At 55.6% G+C, this 12056-nt stretch overlaps 1 protein-coding gene across 1 annotated transcript; it reads right to left on the bottom strand.

Annotated features, from left to right (window-relative positions):
* Positions 1-3876: 3876 nt before the first annotated feature.
* DNAJC27 (DnaJ heat shock protein family (Hsp40) member C27) lies at positions 3877-11831 on the bottom strand. Its single transcript, XM_080341944.1, has 7 exons — positions 11651-11831; positions 10453-10535; positions 9890-9959; positions 8799-8963; positions 7522-7644; positions 6588-6748; positions 3877-4106 (listed from the first exon to the last, which is right to left on the bottom strand). The coding sequence occupies exons 1-7, from the start codon at positions 11735-11737 to the stop codon at positions 3974-3976; spliced, it is 822 nt and encodes a 273-aa protein (XP_080198070.1). The 5' UTR covers positions 11738-11831; the 3' UTR covers positions 3877-3973.
* Between the last annotated feature and the right edge of the window lie 225 nt (positions 11832-12056).

The following is a 12056-nucleotide window of genomic DNA, read 5'->3' as shown; positions in this document are numbered from 1 at the left end:
CCCTACGGCCGGGGCCGCCCTGTCCCGCCGCCCCCGCCGCCTCCCCGGGGCCGGGGCTGAAGCAGCGGCGGCTCCGGGGCCATGGCAGCGGCTCCGGGGGTGGCGGGGGATGGAGCGGGCAGGGCTTCCCCGGGGCCGCGCACCCACCGCCGGCTGTGCCGGTACCGGCGCGTCCCGGCGCGTCTCCGCCCCCTGTAACCCTCTCGGTGCCGGCGGCTGGTTTGGCGCCACTCCCTCGGTCCCAGTGCTGCTTTCCTGCTCCCCTCTCCATCCTCATCATCACCCCGGTGCCCCTCCAACCCCTCTCCATGGCAGCTCCCAGCTCCCCACAGGGACCCACGTACCTTGAACCAACGGCCTCGCTGGGTGCTGGGGACCCCATCCCCAGGAGGTGACGGGGGTGCTGGGACATTCACCCAAATAACCTGCCAGCCTAACTCACCCCATGGTCCTCCCTGAGGTCACAGCCACCAGTTGGAACAGAGAAACCGAAGGGTTCCCTTCCAGCACATCCCCCTTTGCCTGCGCTGCCCAAATCACAGAAACATTTTGGTTAGAAAAGGCCCTCAAGATCACCGAGTCCATGTATTACCCCACCCCTGGCACTGACCCCCATCCCTGAGAACCCCATCTCCATCTCTCCAACCCTCCAGGGCTGGTGACTCCAGCACTGCCCTGGGCAGCCTGTTCCAATGCCCCACAGCCCTTTGGGGAAGAAATTGTTCCCCACATCCAACCTCAACCTCCCCTGGCGCAACTTGAGGCCGTTTCCTCTGCTCCTGGCGCTTGTTCCTGGGGAGCAGAGCCCGACCCCCCTGGCTCCAAGCTCCTTTCAGCCAGTTGCAGAGATCAGAAGGTCTCCCCTTAGACTCCTGTTCTCCAGACTATAATCACCCCCATGCTGACTAATACCACACTGAAACCTCTTCAGAAAGTTCCCCGCTCCTCTTCCTCATGTTTCAGCCATCACCTGTTTCCCTGGATCTGGAAAACCAGCTGCGGTTCCGAGCGACAACCACGCTGGCTCCGCTCCGACAACCACGGAGCTGCTGCATGGCCGGAGTCACCGCACTCCTGGGTTTCCTCAATGAGAGGCCCTCACGGTTGCTTCACCGGGGAAGTAATTGCTTCTGTGCAGTAATTAATACCTAAATGGGTCTGAAGGTCGGCAAGGGGACCCAGCACTGGTTCGTGAAGCCTCATCTCAGCAGAGGGTTTGTTCCCCAGGCCCTGTGTGGATGTGCTAAAGGGAGCAGGAGCCTGGAACAGCAGCAAGGAGCAGAACGTGGCTCTCAGGCACAGGGCCAGACCAGAAATCCTCACGTCCTCCCCACCAGCCAGCTCTGCCGAGCACCAGGAGGCAGGCGGAGCGCAGGCAGAGCCTCTGGGCACGGGAGGGAGGATTTGCATTCCCAGAGATCTTCAGAGGTGGCTCCTGGCTGCGTTTCTGGCTGCAGAATGTCCCTTCATTTGGGATTCAGATCCTGGAGGCTTTGTGGCCAGATGGACACTCCAGGAGCAGGGCTTGCTCTTTGTGTGACGGAAGAGGACGTAGGACTCACAGCCTGGACGGTGGCGGGTGCTGGAGGGAGCTGATGGAGCTGGAGGAATCATCACCCAAACAGGGCTGTTGGTGAGATGTGTGCGTACGGAGCTCTGATGGGTAGTAAAACCCTGGCCCAGGTTGGCCAGAGAGGTGGTGGCTGAACCATCCCTGGAGACATCCCAGGCCAGGCTGGACAGGGCTCTGAGCAGCCTGAGCTGGTGAAGGTGTCCCTGCTCATGGCAGGGGGGGCACTGGATGGGCTTTGGAGGTCCCTTCAACCCAAACCATCCTGTGAATCAATGATTCTCCCCCTCTGCATCCCCTGCCCAGCACCAGGCCCCACCGCAGCTCGGTGAATCCCACCTCACATCCCCCTGGGACTGCTCCCTTGGTTCCTGATCCAGCTCCCGCTCCTGCAGAGTTGATTCATAACCTCCATCATCCCCCTCCAGGGCAGCTCTTCACCACCAGCCTCGGTCAGACCCAGCTCAGGAGAGAAAGGAGTCAAAGGGCAATTAAACATTAACAGCAAGCAGGAGGATGGCTCACAGGGCTTCCTTTGTTCCAAAGAGGGGTTTAATTTATAAAAATAACACAACTTAGAAGGTCACCGGCATCGCTAGACGTGACACACGTGTGCAATTGTCTCTGAACATCCCGTCAGCTCTGTAAACAGACAAAGAAACCCCAAGACCGGTGGCCAGAGTCACCTGAGGAGCAAAACAGGAGGGACCATGCACAGCATGAGGGGCCTGGAGAGCCCCTGAGCAGCAGGAACCGTGGAAGCCTCAAAACCACTCCAGGTACTGAGGTTTCACCCTCAAAGTGAAGTGCACCATCCAGCAACAGGGCTATTTACCCTCCTCAGAGGTAAAAAATAATACAGACAAAGAGGTTTAAACCCAGGATTAAGTGATTTCCTCTACCAGACAAGTGGGGAAGTTTCCAGTGAACTCTGCAATGTTACAAAATATGTGGAACAAGACCGTGTCAAGTGTAAATCGCCACAGTCCGTCTTGCTGATCTCCCCGGCCTGGAAGAGGAAAAATGGAGCTATTTTAAACATTAACATCTTGTAGAAACATTTCCCCTTGGTTATTTCTACACCAGAGGAACAAAAAGTGCCTCCCAGCAGGACAGTTTTCTTCTTCTCAGTAACTCAGCACAAAAAACCAGAGCAAAGTGATGCTGGTTTTAAAGTCCCTTAACGCTTGCTGCCAAAAAGGAAAGGGGTGTCTACTGTTGCTTTATAAAACATAAAAAAGCTGCCTTGAAGTGAAAATAAATTAAAAAAAAATATTGCACCGACCATAGGAGAAAACGCTTTTAAACAGGGTACCTGTGCGGTGGGGAAAGGATTTTGTAGCTCAGTGTCCTGCCCTTCCCTGCCAAACTCACAGCGCAGCAACAAGACAAAACTGGGTGCTGACAAAACCACAGAAGCCTGAGGAACCTCCAGTTTGGTCTCCCTGAAGAGCCTGGCAGACATCACAGCTCTGACCGCCTCAGGAACACGACGGCCAGATCTTGAGCCTCAACAAGCACTTGTTGGGGTGAGTGGCAACACTCCCCCTCTAAATCAAGACTGTTCAAAGAAAACGCCAGTTGTGATGAGGAAGGAGCAACTCGCACCCATCTGCTGATCCCCAACCCGAAACGCAACCAGCAATGCAGGGCGATGAGAAGAGAGGGTTGGGGGAGAATGCGTCCTCTCCATCACTCGCCTCACTTGAGAGCATCACGGGGCCAAGCGAGCAGGGAGATCACAGGCACCCACGCAGCTCCGTGGGGTGGGTGACGCTTGGGGAATGAGACTGGCCCAGGGGAGGGGGAGCAGAGCGGAGAGAAGGAAAAGGACACACTTGGAGACAGTTTCTCCCTGCAGGGCCAGAGAGGTTTCCTCAAGCAAACCCCCTTTTCCTCACCGCAGCATCACTGGGTGTCTGCTGGAAGGAGCCAGGTTTGATCAAGGAGCTGAAACACCACGGCGCTTGGCAGTGCCTGTGCGTTTTTTTGGCACGGGCAGCTCTAGAATCACCCAGACAGACTGACAACCCCCTCCCCTCCCCTCCCCTCCCAGGCATCCTCCTCCCACCACACCAAGGCTCTCAGGTCAGATTTTGCTCTGCCCTTGCTGCACCCACAGCTTAGAACAGCACATCCAAACCCCTCCCTGCTGCTGACACCCAGGAGGTGACACACAGCTGGGGAGGTGGGGACATCGCTGCTTCCTGCACTTAACACCAACTAGAACCTGAGGCTACCGATGCAGAGAAAGCTCTGGAGTCCCCTTTGCAAGCCACCACAGTTGCTGCAGGGAGCATTGGTGTCCATGTGAGGAGGAGAGTGGTGCCCCACGGCCATGAGGCTGCTGGGGAGCTGGCTGGGAAGAGGGGAAGGTTTCCAGCTCCGAGTGGCTCTTGTTCCCTACTTGATGTTTTTGAGGAGCGCGGTCCGGGCGTTCACCACGGCTTTGAAGGCGTCTTCGCTGCCGGGAGCCACACACTTGTCGGGGTGGAGCAGCACGGCCAGCTTGCGGTAGGCTTTGTTCACTTCGTCCCTAGGAGACACAACACAAGAAGAGATGTTCTGTGCTTAGAAGGGGCCTATAAGAAAGATGGGGACAGACTTTTGAGCAGGGCCTGTTGCGACAGGACAAGGGGTGATGGTTTTAAACTAAAGGAGGGAGATTCAGGCCAGATATGAGGCAGAAACTGTTTGTGCTGAGGGTGGTGAGAGCCTGGCCCAGGTTGGCCAGAGAGGTGGTGGCTGAACCATCCCTGGAGACATCCCAGGCCAGGCTGGACGGGGTCTGAGCAACCTGAGCTGGTGCAGATGTCCCTGCTCATGACAGGGCTGGCACTGGATGAGATTTGAAAGTCCCTTCAACCCAAACCACCCTGTGATTTGATGAAAACCAGCATTACCAGCTTCATTATCTCCTACAACTGAGTAGTCCATGGGGTGCTGCACATTTTGGCTCCCCAATGACCCACCTCCACACTCAGCATTGAACACCTCTGCTCCAAAACAAGTGAAATATTTGTGCTATGGGGAAAGAGCCTGTTTTTCAGCAGCACACAGGCAGTTCTGCTAACACGTGTGTCACCGGTGCTAAGGCGAACGCGGTTCCTGAAAGCATTTCAGCAAGATCAGTGCAGGCGATCGGTGCCGCAGGCACGAGAGCTCGTCCACAGCAACCCTGAGCAGTGCTAGCAAGGCAGCCAGGACCAGGGATCCGGGTTCATCCCCCGCGTCTTCAGCGCGTTGGCAAGAAGGAACGATGCCAAAGCAAATATAAGGAAGGGGGGAAAACCAGCAAACTCTTGAAAAATTTAGAGACTGGAAAACTGAAAGTGCTGCATCACCTGCTCTGGGTGAGAAGCGATTGCTGAGGTTTCAGCCAAGTTTCCCAGGGTTTAAACCTCCTTGAAGGTTTAACTCGCTCTCACCAAAACACTGAGTCTCTGGAAGTGTTGTTGCTCTGACAAGTCCTAAAACATTTTGTGATTCTATAAGCAATGGGGGAAAATCCTTCTCCTGGGGCAGATCCAGCCTCTCCTCACAGGACTGTGCCACCACGGATGTTCCCATCACAGACACGTGCCTGTGACACGTGCCTTGGTTGCTGAGACTCTGGCACCATGAAAGCAAAAAGCCGGGAGACAGTGTGGGGGCACACGCACCCTGACTCAGCTTCACATCAAACCGCCTACACGCTCTGGGCGAGGACCTTGCAAATCACTTCAGCCCCTGAAGCCTCGGGTGTCTGGGCCAGGCAGACATCTCAACTTCGGCTGCAGGCTGTGCGGAGAGGGAGGCAAGTCCGTCTGTCCTGGTGATCACAGCAAAACTGCCCTGCGGAGCTGCTGCACCCTCCCCGTGGATGGGAATGGGCTGGAGGAGGGGTTGGACTTGACACCTACATTTCAGAGAGCCAGCAAGAGGATGTGCGAGTCCTGAATGGTGTATGGTATCCAAAACTCCACCCTCCAGCCCCTCTGCAAGGAGTACACACGGGTAGTCATAGAATGACAGAAACATTTTGGTTGGAAAAGGCCCTCAAGACCGAGTCCAACTGTTAACCTCACACTGGCACTGCCCCATGTCCCTGAGAACCTCATGTCCGTCTGTCCAACCCTCCAGGGATGGTGACTCCAGCACTGCCCTGGGCAGCCTGTTCCAATGCCCCACAGCCCTTTGGGGAAGAAATTGTTCCCCACATCCAACCTCAAGCTCCCCTGGCGCAACTTGAGGCCATTTCTTCTGCTCCTGGCACTTGTTCCTGGGGAGCAGAGCCCGACCCCCCTGGCTCCAAGCTCCTTTCAGGCAGGTCAGAGATCCGAAGGTCTCCCCTCAGCTCCTGTTCTCCAGCTGAACCCCCCAGGTCCCTCAGCCGCTCCATCACACTTGTGCTCCAGCCCCTCACCAGCTCCATTCCCTTCTCTCCACTCGCTCCAGCACCTCACGGCCTTTCTTGTAGTCCTCATGTTTCAGAAAGAACACAAGGTGCAGCTCTAGGAGTTTCTTTTAGCTGCCCAATTCATACAGCAGAACTGGGAGATTTGATATCCAACCTCTTATAAGGCAATGACCAATTCCACCTGGTGAGGAAGACAAGAGAAAGCTTGTCTTGTGGGAATACCATTTCCAGGTGGGAGAGCTGTGACATCAACTCCTTTTTGCTAACATGGGCAGCAGCCTAAAAAGCTTCTCCAGGCATGGAAAGCAAGGCAAGTAAAGCTGGAGCCGCTCCGGACACGTCTGGTAAGTGAGTGACCAGAGGCAGCTCAGGCTGGAGGCAGAAGGCAGGCTGAAGTTATGTTCATCATTCCCATCTCACCTCCAGCCTGGCTTCTTTGTTAAAAGGGGAAATTTGGTGCTCAGGATCAAGGATTTATTTTGCATCGCCTCAATTCTGTGCCCAGCTGCTATATAAACCAAAGCGAAATTATCAGGTCACTAAAAGAACACAGATGCCACCAGCCTGCAGGGTCAGAGAGATCAGGGACAGCCAGGAAAATGCTGAATTGTCCCTCACCTCGTGGCTCCGGGTTTGACCCCCAGCATGTCCCAGCTGTCCTTGCTGTTGCGGATCCTGCGGATGGCATCTGCCTGCTCTTTGGTGAAACCCACCCCTGTGCTGGAAGGGGGACGTTTCCCACCGTTGTCACACAGGTCAATGATGGCCGAGTAGAAAGTCTGAGGACATAAGGAGGAGTTAGTGGGAAAAATCCACCTCCAAACAGATTTCTGCTGGGTAATGTCAAAATGCACTATGTCATTTTTGAGAAGGAAACCAAATAATCAAAACCAAACCCAAGAAATCGCTGAAGAGTGTAAAACACAACAGATTCGAAACTGAAAAAAGTGTACACATGAAATAATTCTTTGCCATGAAATATAACTGAGATGGGCTGCTGTCCTGCTCAGTAAAATATGTTCAAAGAACAGGCCCCAAAGGTGGTGACAGTGCATGGGAGACCCCACTGCCCTCGCTGGCTGCGGACGCACCCTCCAATGCACAGGGGAGCATTTGCACAACTGCTGAATGTTCACTCCCTGCTGCCTGGGCTGTGGCGGGGCTGAGATACCCCAATTTGGGGGGATCTGGTCCCTGCAAGGACCACAGGACAAGCTGAGGAGAAGGTCAGGCCCCACATTTACCTCAAAACCACTTTAGCTCAGTGTTAGACCCATATAGGTGACACGGGCATTTCTGCTTTATGTTCCCAGAGCTGCAAGAGGGATCATCAGCTCTGACCAATGTAAAGTTCAGGCCAGCTCAGGACAGACCCTGACAGACTCAGCTCAGAAACAGCCACGGGTTTCTCAGGGTGGCATTTCATGGGAAGACACCCCTGGGGCAGAGGGCCCATTGGTTTTGTGGGATCCAAGCAGTTCAGGGAATATTCTGCCATTAAATCGTGGCTAAGCGTGGTGTCTGTGCCCTCAGCACCTTCATTCCACCTCACCTGAAACATCTCGTTGATTCCTTCTCCTGTTTGTGCTGATGTCTCAAAGTACAGAAAGCCCCGGCTCTCTGCCCAGAGCCGCCCCTCGCTCTCATCCACGCTGCGGTGCTTCGCGCAGTCGATCTAGAGAAGGAGAAAACACAGAGATCAGAGATCAGACAGGGGCTGCAGCGGCAGTGAGAGGAACACAGCCCCAGGGGCGACCGGTAATCTGAACAAGGGGATCGAGTGCACCCTCAGTGAGTTTGCAGGTGACACTAAACTGGGTGGGAGTGTTGATCTGCTGGATGGTGGGAAGGCCATACAGAGGGATCTGGACCAGCTGATGGGCTGAGGCCAATTGTATGAGGTTCAACAAGGCCAAGTGCTGGGTCCTGCACCTGGGTCACAACAACCCCATGAACGCCCACGGCTCAGGGAAGAGTAGCTGGAAAGTGCCCAACAGAAAAGGACCTGGGGGTGTTGGTGACAGCGGCTGAACATGAGGCAGCGTGTGCCCAGGTGGCCAAGAGGCCACCAGCATCCTGGCTGGTCCCAGCACTGGTGTGGCCAGCAGGCCCAGGGCAGTGACCGTCCCTGTGCTGGGACCTGGGGAGGCCAAACCGCAAATCCTGGGGGCAGTTTTGGGCCCCTCACGCCAAGAAAGGCCTGGAGGTGCTGGAGCGAGTGGAGAGAAGGGGATGGAGCTGGTGAGGGGCTGGAGCACAAGTGTGATGGAGCGGCTGAGGGACCTGGGGGGTTCAGCTGGAGAACAGGAGCTGAGGGGAGACCTTCGGATCTCTGACCTGCCTGAAAGGAGCTTGGAGCCAGGGGGGTCGGGCTCTGCTCCCCAGGAACAAGCGCCAGGAGCAGAGGAAACAGCCTCAAGTTGCGCCAGGGGAGGTTGAGGTTGGATGTAGGGAACAATTTCTTCCCCAAAGGGCTGTGGGGCATTGGAACAGGCTGCCCAGGGCAGTGCTGGAGTCACCATCCCTGGAGGGTTGGACAGACGGACATGAGGTTCTCAGGACATGGGGCAGTGCCAGGGGTGGGTTAACGGTTGCACTCGATGATATTGAGGGTCTTTTCCAACCAAAATGATTCTGTGATTCTAGGAAACGAGCCTCCAGTGCTCCTCACACACAGATCTGGCTCTTAGAAACTCTTCCCTACAACTTAACAACATTTCCCTTGCTGCAGCTGGAACTCAAGAGCTTGGGCACAAGCTGGGACCACGAGGATCCCCAAGGGCTGGAGATGAGGATGTGACCACAGCCCAGCTCCCCAGCACAGCCCACCTTGTTTGCACAGACAACGAAGACGATGTTCTCCATATTCCCGTGAGGGCCCAGCTCCTGCTTCATCTCTGCCAGCCACGCATCCAGGGCATCAAAAGATTCCTTTTGTCCCACATCGTAGACCAGGATGACTCCCTGTGTGTCCTTGTAAAACTCGTTCCTCACCTGTGGGTACAAAGACAGGGAGCTGGGACCAGTGACATGCAGGGCAAGAGCACACGGCCCGGAAAATTTCAGAGATCATCATTCACCTGGCACCTATTTGGTTCTGGAGTAAAAATCTCATCTACACAGAAACAGAAGATCACAGGAAAAGGACAGATGGTAGAAAGCAAATAACAACCTGATCATGCTGCCCGCAGGCCCATCGCAGGAGTGCGATCAGCCCATGAAAGGTTCATCACACGCAGAAAGAAGCACAGAGGCACAAGGGTGTGGCCAACTCTTGGGGAGACTGGAAGGTATGGGAGTCAACTGAGAGACCCGTTTGCACGTGTGCATGTGTGCGTCCCTGTGCATGAGGCAGCGGGGCAGAGCGACGATTGGGGGCAGCCACCCCACAGACCAGATATCTAAGCCTGGCTCTTGGAGGGGTCTGCAGAACGTCTGTCTGTGCAGGTGTGTGTCAGGGGGTCTGAAACAGCAGCCGGAGTGAGGTTGCAGCCTCTGGGGCTTGTACAGAGTCATAGAATAGAATCACAGGATGGTTTGGGTGGGAAGGGACCTTCCCAGCTCCCCCAGTCCCCCCTGCCATGAGCAGGGACATCTGCACCAGCTCAGGCTGCTCAGAGCCCCGTCCAGCCTGGCCTGGGATGTCTCCAGGGATGGTTCAGCCACCACCTCTCTGGCCAACCTGGGCCAGGCTCTCACCACCCTCAGCACAAACAATTTCTTCCTCATGTCTGGCTTGAATCTCCTCTCTTCCAGTGCTGCCCTACATTAGGTGTCCGTGGCAGGAAAGAGGGATGCGTGTTGTAGCAGAGGAAGCTCTCAAGAAACGTATTTTCAAGTTTCCCACCACCAGACCCAATTCAGGCAGATCTCAGGAAAGCTGATGGGTGTCAAACACTTCTGAGACGGGTCTGCCGTACCTCATAGAAGAATGGGTGCCCTGCCATGTCAAAGATGTTCACCTTGATCTCTCGGTCTCTGACCTGCACTCTGAAAGAGAAGAGGGAAACACTTGTGAAGGCTCCAGCTCAGCCATCACACAGGCTGTGTTCCCACTGAAGAGCTGGGTGACTGGGGACAGGAAAATCAGTACAAAGTTCTGAGTGCTGCAGTTTAATGGCCAGAAAATCACAGAACAGTTTGGGTGGGAAGGGACCATTAAATCTCCCCCAGTGTCCCCCCTGCCATGAGCAGGGACATCTGCACCAGCTCAGGCTGCTCAGAGCCCCGTCCAGCCTGGCCTGGGATGTCTCCAGGGATGGTTCAGCCACCACCTCTCTGGCCAACCTGGGCCAGGCTCTCACCACCCTCAGCACAAACAATTTCTCCGTCATGTCCGGCCTGAATCTCCATCCTTTAGTTTAAAACCATCACCCCTTGTCTTATCACTACAAGCCCTGGCAGACCCATTCCTGCCATCTGCAACCATACAGCTCATCCCACTCTCCCGGCATTTGCGACTCCTCACCGCGAAGGTACTTACTTTGTGACACCGTAGTCGATACCAATGGTCGCCAGGTATTTGGGAACAAACCTCTTCTCACAATAGCGCTTTATAATGCAGCTCTGGAAGAAGGGAAAAGGGAGTTTCAGCAGGATGGCACCACACACCGTAATAATCACATTAACACAAAATTCACCGACAGCCCTCGGTCAGCTGGATGGCTGCAACACATGAACTCTACCCATAGTCCCTAACCTAACTAATTAACCCACAATCAAAGCACCAATCTCTACCAGGAGCATTTTTTTTCTGCAAAAGAAAGAAAAAGCCAAGATTGCAGCCGCTGAGAGTCAATTATTCCTTACCTGTCCGGAGGCCGTAGTGCCACAAATATCCAGTTTATTCCCCTAGAGAGAACAGCCAGCTGGAGGAGCTGTTTATTCAGGATCCTGGGGACAGTCAGCTCCCCCAAAACCACAAAGAACATTTCAGCAGCACAAGAAGCACATTCAGGGTCACACCGAGTCCCTCCAGCCCCAGTTTTGGCCCTGACTGGCAGAGATACTGTTTAAGGAGAGCAGAGGAGCCGGCTGCACAGATAAATGCCATAAGGATAAATGTCACCTGCCATTTATTTGCTCGCTCTCTCTGTCCTGCAAGATCCTTCTGGATTTTGTTACTGCCGAGCGAGGCATTTGGCTGCCCCAAGAGAGTCCTCATGCTGTCAGCAGTTAAACAGGATTAGGTTTATTCAGCAAACAAAAAAGGGAAGTTCTTCATAACAGAACCTGGTTGGGAGAAGAAACAACATCCCATAGAAGAGAAGGGTAATTCAGCACAGCAGGAGGAACAGCAACTGCTGAGGAAACTCCAATTAGAGCCAGACTGGGAGGAGTGATCTGGATAGACCGACTGCGGCCTTTCTGCAATTCAAAGGGGCCCATAAGATGGGGACAGGCAGAAAACACCTCTGTCGCCGCCATGACACCCGCCCCCTTCCACGCAGCCAATAAACGCCGGCATTTAGGCACGCGGCCCCGCCCCCATGCTGTCAATCATCCGCTCGCCCCAATCATCCGCCTCGCACCACACGGCACGACCTGCCCTTGATTGGCTCCCGCCAGCCGGCACAGCCACCAATCCGCAGCCTCTCTTTGAGGGCGGCTGCTTGCATCCGGCTCCCCATTGGATAGCTGGCCTGCCCACCACTGCCCGCCCGCCAATGGCAGTGCCTCACCTTGCCCACCTCCGCGTTGCCCATGGAGATGACTTTAATCCGCAGCGACTTGCGCGTTTCCTTCCGCTTCGGCGGATTCGCCTCCATGGCGGCCTGAGGCGGAGCGGGCCGAGCCGGGGCGGCGCCAGCCGCTCTCGGTTGAGGCGGCGGAAATACGGACGGAGCGACGGAGCGCGGCGGGCCCGGGGCCGCCTCACCGCGCTGCCGCTCCCGCTCTCGCGAGACTTCACCCCCCGTGCCCGGCAGCAGCCCGAAGTTCTCGCGAGATTTGGTGAGAGCGTTGGCGCTCTCCGCTCTGCCGGGGGCCGCTACCGTCCAGCAGGGGGCGGTAGTGAGGTGCGGGAGGGCCCGCGTCAACTCCCCCGCCCCCGGCACGCCCTGGGCGTCGCTATGAGGGGCCGTAGCC

The sequence above is a fragment of the Nesoenas mayeri genome (assembly GCF_963082525.1).
Source record: "Nesoenas mayeri genome assembly, chromosome: 3".
Classification (NCBI taxonomy): domain Eukaryota; kingdom Metazoa; phylum Chordata; class Aves; order Columbiformes; family Columbidae; genus Nesoenas; species Nesoenas mayeri.
This window is presented reverse-complemented; position numbering and strand designations above follow the sequence as displayed.